The sequence below is a fragment of the Phytophthora ramorum genome (assembly GCF_020800215.1).
Source record: "Phytophthora ramorum isolate Pr-102 chromosome Unknown Phyram_PR-102_s0002, whole genome shotgun sequence".
In the NCBI taxonomy this organism is placed as follows: Eukaryota; Oomycota; class Peronosporomycetes; order Peronosporales; family Peronosporaceae; genus Phytophthora; species Phytophthora ramorum.
The window spans coordinates 785,572-802,226 of NW_027150648.1; the positions used below are offsets into that span (position 1 = coordinate 785,572).

Sequence of the window (16,655 nt, forward strand, 5' to 3'; positions counted from 1 at the left end):
CGCTCAGAGCACCTCACATAGTCTCCAGCTCCCAGCCCTCAGCCCTCAGCCCCCAGCATGTCCCCATACCCCCATCCCGTTCTATGCTATTGTCCTCCCCCTAAGGCCCCACCATTATTGCGAGAAACAATGGTGCTACTCCGAGCTCCTCAACGCCACCCACCGAGTCTCTCAACGCGGAGAACGTTCGCCGCGCATGTATAACCTCCAGGACTCAAACGGCTTACCGCAGCTATCGCCGCGGCATTACTGCATGGAGCCATGCGACTAAGACGGACTCTGCGAGGTACTTTGACTCGAACGGTGGAATTGACGTCAATGTATTTACGCCGAAAGATTTTGAGGCCTTTTTGCTAGCTAAGACGGACGATACTGAAAAAGCTCTCAAGGTTACAACCCTCAGCAGCTATCGAAGTTCTATTAAGACATCTTCCAGCAGGAGAAATTGCCAATCTCTGTCGCCTACATTGATGACATGAAAACATTTTTCGCCGGTCTGAAGCGCATCGAAGCTGAGCGCAACCAGGGAGGAGCAGGCACAGGTGATCTATCTACGTGGAGGAAGCGGCAAACCTTTTCAGAGTGGCGAATTATGATGCAGCACATTTCTGCAGCAATTGAACGAGAGACTGGAGCGCAACCACCTACTTCTATGACTGTACACCAGCAATTGGGAACGTGTTGACTGCGGTGATGCACCTGTTCATAGCAAGGAGCCACCACACGTGTAATGTTGGCAATTGCTTGTCTTCATATGGCTCAAGTACTTTAAGTATTTTTTTACAAGCTCAGATGTGGAGTGTGTTGTCCAGCCACAGGATGCAGTGAAACAAAGTATATTTTTCATGAAATAGAAATTATTGAGACATATACATGTACAAGTAGTTATTTGCACAACGAGGCTGCTCGCCTAATTATCGATAGCGTTCTGCGACGAATGCCGCTGCTGGCGAGACTTGTAGCGACGCCAGCGCAGTGACAGGAACGCATAACCGATGAAGAAGTACAACACCGTGAGCTCCAACAGGATGATGCTGTCACTGCGAGCATCGCGAGACTTCATGCTGTAGTGCGAAAGCACCTCATCACCCGAGTGAGCGATGCAGTCGTCATCTTCGTACGATCCGGAGCCAGACATGCTGAATGAATAGTCATCGCCCACGGTAGCGAACGTCGCGCTTCCGCTACCGCTGCCGTCACTGCCACCGCAAGCCAAGAAGGCGATGCGACCCCAGAAGAGCTTCATCAACGCCTCATAACCATATTTGACCGGCGAAATGTAGTGCAGCCAGATGAGGTAGTCCGGCACGTCGTCCACGTTGATGAGCAGACCGCCAAACACCACGAAGAGGATCAACAGCAGCATGTACACGATCAGAGCTACACGCACACGGCGGAAGAGACCGAGGAGCAGACTCGCCATTCCAGCAGCGCTCCAACCAGCCAGCCACATCACCAGCTGCATGTACAAGTACAACTTGAAGCCGTGGCCGATGCCAATGAGCAAGTAGGCAGGCACAAACAGCAGAACAGACAGAACCAGCATCGCCGGCAGCTCCGCAAACATCTTCGTCAGGTACCAGCAGATCATGTAGTACCCTCCACTGCGGTGCTCCCGCTCCGCAATCGCCATCTCACGAGGCAGGAACACGAACGTTCGGTACGCAATCACCAACATTTGCAGCACGATAATGAAGAAGAAGGCGCCAGCCCAGTTCTGGATATCCTGCTGGTCGTCCAGGTCGAGCTGCAAGAAGATGAGTCCGAAGATCACGCCGAGCAGAATCATCCAGAACGCGTGCCATCCGAACACGGCGCGGTACCGCGCAAGGCGCAGGACGTGGCGTCGGAACAGCAATGAAATCTGACCGCAGCAACCAACGCGGCGACGGTGACCAGCAGCGCCAGCTTGAGTCTCCTGCTGCTCGCCATCCTCGAGACACAGCTCCGAGTAGCGGGTAGACCACGCTTCCTTGAACAGCTTGGCATGTCTATCGGCCGTCTCGCCATCGCTGCTTCTGACCGATACTTGGCGAATGAAGTAGTCAACAGGGCTCATGTACTGCGGGCACTGGTATCCCAGCGAGGCGAAGTAAGGCACAGCCGCCCTCACCTTGCCGTGGTAGACGGCAACTCCATCAGCGAGCAAGTACAGCGTATCAAACAGAGCATACAAGTGCGAGGACGGGTGCGCCATCGTCACTACAACGGTGCGTCCTCCGCGCGCGAGCTGGCGCAGTTTCAATACAACACGCTGCGACGAGTAGAAATCCATACCACATGTGGGTTCCTCGGCCAGTAGAATCGACGGGTTGGTCAGCAGCACCGTCGCGATCGAGAGCAGCTTGACGTCCGACGCAGACAGGTATCGGATGAGCACGTGGCGCTTGGAAGTCAACTCCAATTCGTCAAGAACCATCTCCACGCGCTCAGTCTCCAGGTCGCCATCTCCTGCACCGCAGCACAAGCCTCCGTTTGCCTTGCCAACCACGAGCTGTGCTTGGAATCGCAGGTGCTCCTCCACCGTCAGCGTTTCGTACAACAAGTCATCACGAGCCACATACGCCGCTCGCTCAGCAACCTTCGAAGCCGAACTAACGACGCCATTCAGAGTGACTTTGCCCCTCAACTTCTTCTGAAGTCCTCCAAGACTCTCCAACAGTGCAACGTTGGAATCCTCCGACGGACCCGTGATGAGAACCAGCTCTCCACACTTGGCATTTCCACTAGCGTCAGTCAGCAAGTGCTGAGTCTCACCCTCAACCTTCGCCTTCTTGTCGATAGTAGTCTTCAGCCACAAGCTGCTCCAGCCCAAAGTGATGCCTGGTGCGTCGCAAACTCCACGACCGCCAGCGCGCGGAGTCTCCACACGAATGTAGCAGTTGTCACCGTCTGCAGCCGTGCTGCGCTCCACTGCAGCGGACGAACTGTGCTGGCTCTTGCGCTCGATAATGCGCTGCATGCTGCTCCGAGTAGCACCATGCTTCTCACCCACCGTAGCGTTACCCACCCGCTGCTGACGACGACCAAGAGGTCCCTTAAAGCTCCAGTCGTAGCGCCACTGCAGTCCGCTGATGCGCTTGTTGGCCAGCACCAGCAGGAACCAGAAGGCAACGAAGAAGACAGCGAAGCAAATGGCCAACAGGATGAGCGAGTCGCCCAGAGCTGAGCGGTTCTCCATGCTGTAGTACTTCAGCACACCATCGCCGGTGAGTGCGTAGCAGCCCTCCAAAGTCCAGTCGCAGTCGATTGAGTCGACACGCTTCCAGAAGATCTTCATGAGAGCCTCGTAGGCGTACTTCACAGGGGAGATGTAGTGCAGCCACACCAGCCAGTCGGGAATGTCCGTCACATTGATCAGGAGACCACCGAAGGCCACAAACAATACCAGAAGCACGGCATACACAATGAGGGCGAGAGTCACGTGACGAAGAACACCCAGCGTCAGGAACGCCAAGCCAATGGCAGCCCATCCAGCGAGAACGACCACAATCTGCATGTAGATGTAGACCGTGAACCCGTGGCCGATACCGACGAGCAAGAAGACCGGCACGAACAACGCGATCGATAGGATGATAAGCGCCGGCAGCTCTGCAACGATCTTCGTGAAGTACCAGCAGAGCAGGTGGTACCAGCCGCCACGATACTCCTGTCGCTCTCGCAGTGCGATGGCCGTCTCTCTCGGCATGAAGACAAACGTGCGGTAGGCAATGAAGAGCATCTGCACCACCACGACGTAGAAGAAGGCACCCGCGAAGTTCTGGATTCCTTGTTGGTCGTCAAGATCAAGCTGCAGGTAGACCAATCCGAACACGACACCAACCAGCAGCGCAGCCAGCAAGTGCCACCAGAAGACGAATCCGTAGCGAGAGAGACGGCGGACGTGACGCGCCCACAAGAGCCACAGCTGGCCGCAGCACCCCATGTGGTAGTAGCCGTTCTTCCGGTCATAATCGTCCACGACTGCGTCTTCACTCGCGACCGCAGCACGCGCAGCATTGTCAGCGTACACTGCAGCATTGCGCTCGGTCCACTCACGCTTCAGCATCTCAACTCGAGCCACACCTTCGTCGTCAGTGTCGCGGTCTCCAGTCACCATTTGAAGCATGAAGTAGTCCACGGGGCTCATGTACTCAGGACACTGGTATCCGATAGTCGAGAAGTAGGCGACACAGTCCGACGCCTTGCCGTCGTACACACACGACGCATCCGCGACCAAGTACAACACGTCAAAGAGTCCGTAGAAGTGCGAAGAAGGGTGGTGCAGCGTCACCGCCACGGTTAGTCCCTGGTCAAAGGCCAGCCAACGCAGCTTAGCGACGATCTTCTCGGCACTGAACGTGTCAAGTCCATCGGTCGGCTCCTCCACGAGCAAGATAGACGGGTTGGTCAGTAGCGCCGTCGCGATAGCGAGGAGCTTTCTCTCGCCACGAGTGATGCCACGCAGCGAAATGCCGCCTCCAATCAGCTTGTCCCGGCACTCCGACAGCCCCATGTCCTCGATAACACGCTCCACACGAGCCAGACACATCTCATCGGTGTGTGTGTGACGCATGCGAAGCTGAGCCTGGATAACGAGGTGGTCGTGCACAGTCAACGTCTCGTAGAAGAGGTCCTCGCGCATGACGTAGGCGACGTAGCGGCTCATCTTCTCGTTCCACTCACGGCCATTCACAGTCACGTTGCCCTCCATGGCGTCCTCGTGTCCAGCAAGGCACGAAAGCAGCGCCAGACTCTCGTCCTTCGACGGACCCGTGATCACTAGGAACTCGCGAGCCTTCAGCGATCCACTCACGTCGTCAAGCACAGCTTCGTTGCTTCCAGTCAGAGCTGTACTGGCGGGAGCACTCTTCCAGCTCTTACGGTTCAAGCGCAGCTTGTTCCACGCCAGCGAGCACGGCTTCACGGCCCACTCTCCCTCCTCATTGACAGCGCGCCCACCATGACGAGGGCTTGCGATCTCGACGTAGTGCTCGTCCAGCTCAATGTCAGGCTCGACGCCATCGATAAGCTCGGTGGTGCGACGTTCGCTGTCACGTACTGGCTTTCCTGTCGGTGCAGCGACACCGGCAGCATTCGTAGGGCTGCCATTAGACGGGAGACTTCTACGAATGGACTCCACTTGGACGACGGCACCGACGGCAGCCTTGTCTTCGTGCTTGGTCGACTCACCTTCGATGTCCCAGCTAACGCTGCCCACACTGGAGTTGTCAATGGCACCACCCGCGGCCATTGCAGCAGCCGACTGCGTAGGCCTGTCCTTCTTCCCCAAGAAGCCCCAGAAGCCACCGGCACGGGCAGGCTTCTCGTCCTTGGGCTGCTGGCGCTCGACGCTTCCGCGCTCAACGGGTTGCTGTGAGTCCGTCACCACAGCGATATCGGCAACGATAGCAGGAGCAACCTCATTCTCCGCCGCGGACACCTGCTCGAACGTGGCCTCGGAGCCGTACGTCGCACCTCCCGCAGCCGCGTAGGAATTCTGGGTTGGGCTTTGCTCATCTTGCTGGTGCCAGTACGGGCGAGCTTCGCCAGCAGAAGGAACCGCAGTCTGCTCAACAGCGGCCGGGCCACCCTCCTTCCCTTCACCGTCGCCTGTGAGAGGAGACTGAGGCTTGTCAGCTCCCCAGAACTTCCAAATGCTGCGGCCAGTCTTGCGCTGAGGAACCGTCGAAGGCGACGCAGACTCGTCTTCTGTAGTTGGCAACGCAGTGGTTTGGATGGCGGCAACGCCCGGACGAGCAGCATTTGGAGATACCACGCTGACCGGGACGACAGCTTCGTCGTCTACCGGCAGCTCAGCACTGTCCGATTTCGGAGACTGAACAGCGGGGCGAGCATCAGGCTTCGTATCGCCAAGAGCGCTCACAACTGCAGCAGTAGCTGCACCTGCAGCACCAGCGACTGCAACAGCTCCAAGACCATCAGTCTCACGTGGCGACTTGGGGGTAGCCTGTGACTCAATTGTCGCCTGCGTCTCGGGAACGTCGACCACGTCGCCTCGCACCGCATCTACAGCAGCAATGGGCGCCTTGTCTTCATTCGAATCGTCCGATGCACTGACCTCGTGGAACGTAACGATGCCAGAACTCCCCACCTCTTCTTGCTGCTCTGCGTTGATAGCAAAGGACGGAGAGATCGGAGAAGTAGGAACTGCCGCAGTCGGGACCGCCGTAGTGGGGGCTGTGTCTTCAACAGACTCCACGACTTCATCGGAGGCAGGGGACACGGTAAGCTGCACTGCTTGTGCGTCAGGTGCCACATCACTTAGCTCCGGGTTCGTCGGCTCCGACTTGCCAAAGAACCCCCAAAAGCCTCCGCTGGATTCCTCCTCCGTTCTGGTCGTGCTGGCAGTAGCAATCACATCCGCAGCGTCGGTCTCGGGCTCCCCGTTCGTATCTTCTGCCTCCGATGGCTGCTGCTGAGCCTCCAGGACAGTGTCACCAGCAACGAGAGAGCCATCGCTGGTAAGAGGGGCTGCTTGTCCCTCGATAAGCTCCTTCGGCTTGTCTGGTTCTTCATCATCGCCAGATGGTGCCTTCACCTGGTTATCCTCTGACTTGCCGAAGAAGTTCCAGAACCCACCAGCAGCAGGTCCATCGTTTTCCTCCGCCTTGCTCGACTCCTCAACGGAAGAAACAGAGTAACCACCTTCCTCCGGTGCAGTAACCTCGACCCCTTCAGGAGACGAACTGTGCTCGGCCATCGCGGATGCCACAACAGCAGCACCAGCCACACCCGCCGCCAGTGCGGGGCCGCCAATCTTTGGGCTCTCGTCTTCTTCGTCCCCAGCTTCCGTCTTGGTTGAACGAGAAACGGCACTAATTGTCGGGATAGACGCATTGTTATCGTCAGCCTCAGCTTTCGTGAAGTCCGTAGCTTCCGGACTGGCCGATCCCTCCTCAGGATCAGTCGTAAGAGCGACCCCCACGCGAGTTGGTGTGGCAGCTTCGCTCTGGTTCGAAGCGCTAACGCTGGCCACCACCTTCTCACCAGGTGCAGCTATGCTCTCAGTCACCACTTGCTCGACCTCTTCCGGTTGATTCGAAGCAGCAGCAGTATGATAAACCCGACGACGCGTTCTGCTTCCCGGGATCACGATGCGGTCTGACACGGACATGCCGCCACGACTCGACCCACCCAGAGATTCATCACTGCTGCCACCGCCTTCGCTCTGAGCAAACTCAGCATCGGCGTCCAGCTCGTCGACGTCAGATTCCGCGCCGGAGCCTGCAGTTCCCTTGCGAACGACCATGCGTCGAACCACACGGTGTGGGGTCACCACGCGGCGCGTGATGATCCGGCGGCCAGGCGTGCTCTGGCTCGTGGCAGTTCTAGTGAAGCTGCCGCTGCTGACGAGATCGCCACCCTCAGCGTCCGCGTATTGCACTTCGTCTTCGGAGTCGACGCCGGAACTGGAACCAGCTTTGTGGGCGACGGAGCGACGAACCACTTTGGCCGGGGAAGACACAACACGGCGCGTGATGGTCCGTCGACTTGACGTGGAAGTGTCGCTCGCCACACTGCTGAAGCTCTCCGATCTCACAAGAGTGCCGCCTTCAGCGTCAACCACTTGGCCGTCAGAGTCCACGAACTGCTCCACCGGAACTCTCGTGCCGTCCTTCCCAACCAGCATCCGTTGGATAACACGCCGCGTAACCTTCCGCCCACCAGGTGTGTCTGAGGAGCCCTCATTTGTGCTCGTCTCTTCCGTCGACAAGCTGCCACCTTCTGACGAGACCACATTGCCATCAGCGTCGACGTACTGCACCTCTTCGTGAACCTCTCCATCGGGCCCTTTCCGGCGGATCAACACACGCCTCAGCGTTTGTCCTGGCGACACCACCCGACGTGTGACCAGAGTCCGACCGGAGGCTGCGTCGCCGCCAGTCGCACTGACGCTGCTCGTCTTGATCAGTTCACTGCCGTCGCTTTGAACGACGGTACCGTCCGCATCCAGGTACTGCACTTCCTCGTGAACGTGGCCATCAGCTCCAGTTCTTCGGACTACCACGCGTCGAATCTTCTTGCTGGGGGTGGCAGTCGTGCGCGTCACTACCGAGCCACTGGTGGAGCTAGACAGACTGTCACTAGTAGCCTCGCCGCCTTCAGTCCGTACGACGTTCCCGTCGACGTCGAGGTACTGCACTTCTTCGTGAACTTGGCCATCAGCTCCCGTTCGACGCAAAATCCGCCGGGTCAACTTGGCCGGCGTCACAATGCGGCGCGTCACTGTAGGCGTAGACGTCGTGGAGCTAGACGCGGCTAGCGCTCCGTCACCCTCGACGACTTTGCCGTCAGCGTCCATGAACTGCACCTCTTCATGGACTTTTCCGTCCGCTCCAGTCCTGCGGATCACAACCCGCCGCAGCGTTTTGCCTGGCGTTGAAATCCGCCGAGTGGTCGACGCTTCTCCTTGTTCCTCGTTGAAAAAGCTGCCACCTTCAGTCCGCACCACTTGGCCGGCAGCGTCCACGTACTGTACTTCCTCATGGACTTGTCCGTCCGCCCCCGTCCTGCGCACCACCACACGACGCATCGACTTGCGCGTGGGGGACGCCACGATTCTCCGCGTCACTTTGGTCGATCGCGGTTCCGTTGCAGCTACAGTGAGGTTCGGTACTCTCTTGACCACCAAATTGCCCAGCATTTCACTGGGCAGGTCGCCGTCCTTCATATCAACTTTGCTCCTGCTCTCGTCGTCCGGGACCATCCCGTGCACGTTAGTGGACGTCCCCATCAACCGTCTCGCGAGAGACTCTCGACTCGGAGACGACAGTCTCTTGGTGGGCTGCTTGGACCCCGTTCGGGTGACGAACTCGGTGGGTTCGGCCTTCACGTGGACGTTCGAGTGCTGCACGAAGCCGTCGTCCGTCCCGGGGGTGCCTGCATCGGAGAAGCCGTCGTAGGACGCTCCTTCTTCAAAGGACGAGGCGGAAGTGGCCGAGCCGGGCGTCATGAGCTGCTTGTGCACGAACTGGCGGGTGCCCAGCCCGCCGAAACCAGGAGACGACGCCTGCGTGTCGCGCAACTGCGGGTTCCGCTTGAGCAGCAAGTTGCGGCTGTGTGTGTTGGTACCGACGACTTGGTCGGTTGGTTGAGAAGCGTCCGCCATCGTCCTGGAATGCGGCTATTGCAGTGCAATGCTGGACGTGTTGGGGCGACGGACTCTTTTCGGTAATGACGGGGAGCGAGGCACTGCTCTTGCTCTCTGGCGTCGGCATGTTGTCGGGCGTGGGGCTGGCACGCAGGATACTTGGATGTACTTGCTGTCGTTGCAGTATTGACGAGCTGACTCCCTAGAGTTCAGAACTGCAGACGAGTCACTCAAGGTCGGATCGTTTTATCGGGGAGAAGAACCGTGGTGGTGATACATACCTGAAACTTCATAGCCTATATTAACGCATAAACACACGGTAAAAGTACCTGTTCTTATGGATGGTTGAAATTGATAACCTACGGAAGGGAATATAAGCATCAAAGGTATTTTGAAATGGTTACAGTAATGTGAAAGTAAAAAATAGAGCCAAAAAAATAGATGGTGTGGGCCCTCCTCAAGGATGGCAAAAAGTATCCTCGCCCCTTTGTCGACAGGCTTCTCTCCATAGAGTCCCATGCGACCGTCGTTCCATGACGGAAAGGGCGACTCGGTTTCCACCGCGACGGAAGCGGTCGCCAACGAGAGCAGTAACACCGCAATGCTCTCTAGTGCAGTGTCCTGCGTGGGGCCACATATCCCATCGAACTAACTCGGCCTTTCGTCTCGAGTGAGTTGACGTTGCTCACGCTGCGTCGCCGTGCTTCATGCCGACCAGCTCACGGCACAAAGACGTCCAGTACGTTGGCATCGCGTTCAGATCTGGCCGCGGCGCTGCTCCTAGCCGCTCATATCGGTCTCGCCTTTTTCGTGGGTTACAGCAGCTCGATGGCCTTTTTCCCACTGTCGATCTGACACATCGAGATGGAACCGCTCCTGAACATCGCTGTCAAATTCGCTCTGGACGCAACTTACCACGCCCATTGCCCATTGCAGAACTGGGGCGGGTGCAGTTGCCTTGCAAACACTTCAACGCAAAATGTGATCCCCCCAAAACCGGGATCGGATGCCGAAAATCGGATTCTCCGCTATTTGACGAGTCACGCTTTACACACAATCGAACAACAAAGATCAACGACAACACGCGAGGGATACTGTACCACGCGTGTCGGACCTTTTCGACAGGAGGCGAATGAGAATCGCCAAGTACCACACAGCCGCATGGTCAACAGTAGGCCTCGGCGTCGTGCTGGCATCTCTGGTGTGCATGTCCACGCGTCGTCAATGATCGGCACGCTGTCGCTGTCTGTTCGGACCCACGCGTTCGATGGTACTTGTTCATCCAGCCGCTTCGTTAGAATTCGCAGACGCTGCAATGCCTGCCTCATGTGTGAGCCAACTGGCTTTGCATGCCAATGTTTCCAGCCCCGTGTAGCTGACTCACGTAGTTAGAAATGTACTGCTTGCGAACTATAAAATCGAAGGTGTCTGAAAGATCCGTCACGTATTTCAGACATAGTGTGGATATTATCTGTAAGGCTCAGCTTGCTCTTGTTCACTATCATGCCCACACAGAACACGATCGACTACGAACAAGAGACACAGGCTGATCGGAGAACAGGCAGGGTCGCAAATGAAATGATGTCCAAGATAACGTACTGATCCATGTACCCTGGTCTCCAAAGTTTGTGTTTGCAGGCTTCACAAGGTTTACTGTCGTCTGCCAGTAGTGAAGCTAACAAGCATTGGGAAAGTACTAAGCCAGTTGCGATTTAGCCATGGAGTGGGAACCAATCGTGGGCGGAAGACATTCACTTGTGTCGAGCATTCGTACGACAGTTTGACGGCAGTGCTAACTAAGTGATATCATTGGTCAAAAGTATCCGGCAAGCGCGACAAAACTGAAGCAGAGCGTTCAAGTAAGTGCATTTATGCTTGGCTTCTTCTCTTCCTCTGTCTATATGCTAAATTGCGAGCGTTGTTGCTCTGTTCGTGTTCTGTTTCTCTGACTAGACGAAGCATTATGGTGATCTTGAGTTGTGTTAACCGACGAGAGCGACGAGAAGAGCTAATCGGCAGACCGTTCACTCCCGTAATACACAACATCGCTGCTTGCTGTACATTCATAGAGGTAGGTGGTTGCGCTCCAGTCTCGCGTTTAATTGCTGCAGAAATGTGCTGCATCATAATTCGCCACTCTGAATAGATTTGCCGCTTCCTCCTCGTAGATAGATCACCTGTGCCTGCTCCTCCCTGGTTGCGCTCAGCTTCGATGCGCTTCAGACCGGCGAAAAATGTTTTCATGTCATCAATGTAGGCGACAGCGAGTGGCAGTTTCTTCTGCCGGAAGATGTCTTTAATAGCACTTCGATAGCCGCTGAGGGTTGTAACCTTGAGAGTTTTTTCAGTATCGTCCGTCTTAGCTAGCAAAAAGGCCTCAAAATCTTTCGGCGTAAATACATTGACGTCAATTCCACCGTTCGAGTCAAAGTACCTCGCAGAGTCCGTCTTAGTCGCATGGCTCCATGCAGCAATGCCGCGGCGATAGCTGCGGTAAGCCGTTTGAGTCCTGGAGGTTATACATGCGCGGCGAACGTTCTCCGCGTTGAGAGACTCGGTGGGTGGCGTTGAGGAGCTCGGAGTAGCACCATTGCTTCTCGCAATGATGGTGGGGTCTTCGGGAGAGGACGATCGCGCAGAACGGGATGGGGGCATGGGGAAATGCTGAGGGCTGAGGGCTGGGAACTGGAAACTATGAGTGGTGCCCTTTGAGCGATTTTAGCCAATGATATAGCTCAGTCTGTCGTATGACGAGTTGTCGTACGAAATGCACATAAAAAACTTATTTACTAGAAAATAGGACACATAGTAAAACCTAGTATAAATCTCGATGATAATTCACATTGATGGCAAAACGTAAGACACTCTGTCAGACGGCAGCTCTCAAAAGACAAGATATGTCGTACGAAAGCGCATGAATCGAGTTTGACAAGCACCAGGGCCTACAAGACAGCAGTTCAACGCATCGTGTAATGTCTGGAACATCATCCAATGCACGGCTACAGACTTTCAGAAGCACCATTCACTAGCCCGCGGCAGTCCTCTTGTTTGCGTTTACCTGACACCGTCTAGCTATGGATCGTGCGTGAACCGGTGGCATATGCCGATATCTGGTACCCTTGATGCTCTACGCAATGAAAGACTCGTACGGAGCCGGGTTCCAGTCCGGGAAGAACTTGGCCGCCGCCTCCTGCACCTCCTGCTCCGTGCCCACGACGCCGTGGCCCTCCTCGAACAACGTGGTGATGAAAGCCACGAAGTCGCCCGTGTCGACCTTCTTCTTGTTCGCCTCGTAGTCCACGTGGCGCACCTCGATCTTCTTGTCGAGCTTCTTCTCCACGAGGTCACGGATCTGCAACGGCGAGAGACGCTCGGCCTCGAACGCGATCTTGGCACCTTCCAGCGCACTCTTGGGCGCCGTGGACACCACGTGCGCCACGAAGCGTCCGGCGTCCGTGCTCCCCGTGATGCTGAAGACCGTCTCGCCCTTGCCCACCACGTTCATGTAGCCGTCGGCGTAGTGGTAGTCGAGGAAGTGCGGCAGGATCTCGGCGAAGAGGCCCGTGTAGAAGATGGTGAAGGGGATCTGATGCTGCGTGAGCAGGTCCTGCACCTCCTTCTTAGCCGCGTTGGGGCCCTCGGTCACGCGTGCGCCGTACTCGGCCGGCACGAAGAGCTGGATGCCGGCCGCCTTGGCCGCGGGCACCACCGACTTCTGCACGTCCATGTGGTAGGGCGACACGGTGCTCACGACGACCTCGCTGGCGGCCAGGGCCCTCGTCACGGCCTCCTCGTCGTCGTACGAGACCTGGTGGAGCGTGGCGCCGCGCACCTTGAAGGCCTGCAGCTCCGGCTTGCTCTCGTCGCGCGTGAGGATGGCGACCGAGACGGCGTCGCCCTTCTTGAGCAGCTCGTCCGCGACAGTGCCGCCGACGCCGCCGGCTCCGATAATGGCGAACTTGGTGTAGGTCGACATGGCTGGCGTGGTGTTGAGGTGGGTAGTGGTGGAAACTTGTGTCTTGGTGAGACTTTTGAGTTGTGAGGTAGGAGGTCACGAGGCAAGGCGAGGCGAGGCGAGGGTGCAGGGCGTAGTGGAGACATGGAGGAGCTTGCCACGGCGGGGGAATAGTGTACACCGCGGCAGGTAGCTAATCAGACACTGCTTTGGCATGGTATTATTACGTTCTTGAAGAGGTTGGGCGGCGAGTCAGCGCTGATTAAACTGGAAACTATCTGAAGAGTAATATAGGCTCTGGCTGTGCTAACAAAGATTACGGCCAAGATACTTCACGATTATGAATTCTCGGCGTTATGGTACCCCTCCTCCTTATTTACGTGTTTATACGGGATTCACATATGCAAGCCACCCGCTACGGAAAACACAGAGCATAGTAGCCCGCTCTTCCCGATCAACCAGCGCCGAGTCGTCAAGACGTAATAGTACGTACAATGCCGAGTCAAATCTCTTCAAGAACGTCATACAAATCATGCCTCTAGACTGGAATCGAATAGCTCTGGCTGTGTTAGCAAATATTATCTGACAGGTTTACGGTCCTGGGCCGGTTCACCGTCAACAACCGCCAACAACCTCCCATCTCATCCCAGCTTTCTCGCATTCTTGGAGTCAGATGCCATACATGTTCCCGTTCAACCCCCTACCATAAGCTCATTTTGCAATCGTCCTCCGAGTACTAAGAGCCCGAGCAAAGCCCCAAGCAAAGCACCTCTGTCCCTGGCCACGTAGGATACGATGCACCTGGGTTACTTCACACTCTTACTGTTGTGCCTCAACGCCTTCGCCACCGCGCACGACAATGTTCGAGCTCGGAATCTCGATAGCGACCCTGTCGAGAACTCGGTTGACAGCGCGCGCCGTTATCTCAAGGGAACCGAGGACACTCTTACGCCGACCGATGCCGTGACAGACGAAGAAAGAGCGCTCGGCTTCACCAAAGTCAAGCCGCTTTTCAGCAAGACACCCAATTTGTCCAAGCTGAAGACCACGTTGGGAAAGAGAGTTGATCTCACGAAAATGAAGCCTTTCTCAGGAGACAAGGTCGATCTGAGCAAACTGAAGACGGCTTCGGGCAGGAGCCTGGATCTCAGTACAATCAAGAGCCGCTCAATGACAGAAGGCCAGATCAGCAAAATGAAGAGTTTTGCAGAGAAGGATCCTGATCTGCACCGTTTGAGCTCTGTTGTGGGCAAGAATCCGACCCAATTATCTGGGGAACAAGTGAGGGCCGCGCAAACGTTCGTTTCCAAGCACCCGGAAGAAGGGCTTGGTGTTATCGAGAATCTGATAGGCGGAGCATTTGCCATATTCTTGTTGATTTTAACTGGGGTTATGATCACGACGGTTGCTAATTTCGACTGGAGTATATCAAAGGGTTGACCGGGACGTAATAAAAAACCGTAGTCAGAACTTCACCTCTCGAAAACCGTAATGAGAGGGATACATCAAATAAGAATGAAGTGCACCAAAAGCGAAATGCTCCACTATTTTCGCTGCTATGAAAGCTGACGAATACATGCATCAAACCATTGGAGTTCAATCCACATTTCAAGAACCCTCCCGATGCATTTTGGCCTTGGATAACCTCTGACTCTGATTAACGCGGAATGGTAATAGCTCAAGAGGTAGAATGCACAGACACAAACCACGCAATCCTTCGCTGGCTAAGCTTAATGAATACTGCAGGCCTCGCGGGCTAGTGAATGGTGCTTCTGAAAGTCTGTAGCCGTGTATTGGATGATGTTCCAGACATTACACGATGCGTTGGGGCTGCTGCCTTGCAGAGTCTGTAGCCGTGTGTTGGATGATGTTCTAGACATTACACTGATGCTGACTGGAAGCCGCTGCAACTGATGTTGGAAAAGAATCGAGACCTGGATGTGATTTGGTTTGATGTGATTACGCTTTAGACGGCTGAAGAACCGAGACCTGGAGCATCTGGATGTGATCTTGCCGTACGAGTGTCCGGCATGCGATTTCACAAAATACCACCTCAAGCCGCTGGGTGAGAAGCCCCAACTCCCCTGGTGTATAAGCTCGCGTTTCTGAACGTGCTATCGTCCCGGAGCATGTCGATGGAAGGCACGAAGCAGTGCAAGAAGATTATACACGACGCGTCTGTATCGACCAGAAGTCGTCGTTATCTGGACCGGCTCGTGGTCTCCAACGTATTTGGTTTTGCAGCTAAACTCAGGCTTCGCAAGGTTTATTGTCACGTGCCTAGCGAAGCTACCAAGCGTTGGGAAAGTACTAAGCCAGTTGCGATTTAGCCATGGAATTGTGAGCGAAAGACATCCGAGTTTGACAAGTAGTTTTTGATCATTATTTGATGTATCTCTCTCATAACGTTTTTCGAGCGGTGAAGTTGTGACCACGGATTTTTATTCTATCCCGATCAACCCTTTGGATTGCTCCAGTCGAAACCAGCAACTGTCGTGATCATGACCCCAGTTAAAATCAACATGAATATGGCAAATGCTCCACCTATCGCCATCTCGATGATACCAAGCCCTTCTTCAGGGTGCTTGGAAACGAACGTTTGCGCGGCCCTCACTTGTTCCCCAGATAATTGGGTCGGATTCTTGCCCACAACAGAGCTCAAACGGTGCAGATCAGGATCCTTCTCTGCAAAACTCTTCATTTTGCTGATCTGGCCTTCTGTCATTGAGCGGCTCTTGATTGTACTGAGATCCAGGCTCCTGCCCGAAGCCGTCTTCAGTTTGCTCAGATCGACCTTGTCTCCTGAGAAAGGCTTCATTTTCGTGAGATCAACTCTCTTTCCCAACGTGGTCTTCAGCTTGGACAAATTGGGTGTCTTGCTGAAAAGCGGCTTGACTTTGGTGAAGCCGAGCGCTCTTTCTTCGTCTGTCACGGCATCGGTCGGCGTAAGAGTGTCCTCGGTTCCCTTGAGATAACGGCGCGCGCTGTCAACCGAGTTCTCGACAGGGTCGCTATCGAGATTCCGAGCTCGAACATTGTCGTGCGCGGTGGCGAAGGCGTTGAGGCACAACAGTAAGAGTGTGAAGTAACCCAGGTGCATCGTATCCTACGTGGCCAGGGACAGAGGTGCTTTGCTTGGGGCTTTGCTCGGGCTCTTAGTACTCGGAGGACGATTGCAAAATGAGCTTATGGTAGGGGGTTGAACGGGAACATGTATGGCATCTGACTCCAAGAATGCGAGAAAGCTGAGATGAGATGGGAGGTTCATCGACTAATTGAGTTTCTCGTAGTTCATCGACTAATTGAGTTCCTCGTAGCACACGGATATTAGCGCTAGTACAGTAGCAGGTTGTTTCAAAAGGGACATTGTTGAAACAGTGCCCATGCTCACGATGAACTTGTTCGTGGGGATTTTTAATTCAACGGACCGAAAGACCAGCAAATGCTGCTTGGAAATGCACTTGAGGAATCACAGCAAACCGCTAAATTCTGAAAAAATACTCTCTTCGTACAGTATTTCCGAGATCGCCGATGGCGATCTGCATAACGACAATCAGGATGATCCGATAGCCTAAAACTTCCCGGTTGAAGTTAGGGCTAGCCAAT

General features: G+C 55.2%; 4 protein-coding genes across 4 annotated transcripts; 1 reads left to right on the forward strand and 3 right to left on the reverse strand.

The window, feature by feature from the left end:
* Nucleotides 1–910: 910 nt before the first annotated feature.
* On the reverse strand, nt 911–9,112 carry KRP23_1731 (ABC transporter G family member 5; the record flags this gene model as incomplete). The annotated part of the gene is made up of 3 exons (XM_067886387.1): nt 911–2,071; nt 2,525–4,065; nt 4,864–9,112. The coding sequence occupies 3 exons, from the start codon at nt 9,110–9,112 to the stop codon at nt 911–913; spliced, it is 6,951 nt and encodes a 2,316-aa protein (XP_067749064.1).
* Nucleotides 9,113–12,221: 3,109 nt separating this feature from the next.
* KRP23_1732 (Phenylcoumaran benzylic ether reductase PT1) lies at nt 12,222–13,070 on the reverse strand (the record flags this gene model as incomplete). Its single annotated transcript, XM_067886389.1, has 1 exon — nt 12,222–13,070. One exon carries the CDS (start codon nt 13,068–13,070, stop codon nt 12,222–12,224), a length of 849 nt encoding a protein of 282 aa, XP_067749065.1.
* A 774-nt stretch (nt 13,071–13,844) lies between these two features.
* On the forward strand, nt 13,845–14,489 carry KRP23_1733 (uncharacterized protein; the record flags this gene model as incomplete). The annotated part of the gene is made up of 1 exon (XM_067886390.1): nt 13,845–14,489. One exon carries the CDS (start codon nt 13,845–13,847, stop codon nt 14,487–14,489), a length of 645 nt encoding a protein of 214 aa, XP_067749066.1.
* Nucleotides 14,490–15,504: 1,015 nt separating this feature from the next.
* KRP23_1734 (uncharacterized protein) lies at nt 15,505–16,149 on the reverse strand (the record flags this gene model as incomplete). Its single annotated transcript, XM_067886391.1, has 1 exon — nt 15,505–16,149. The coding sequence occupies one exon, from the start codon at nt 16,147–16,149 to the stop codon at nt 15,505–15,507; it is 645 nt and encodes a 214-aa protein (XP_067749067.1).
* Between the last annotated feature and the right edge of the window lie 506 nt (nt 16,150–16,655).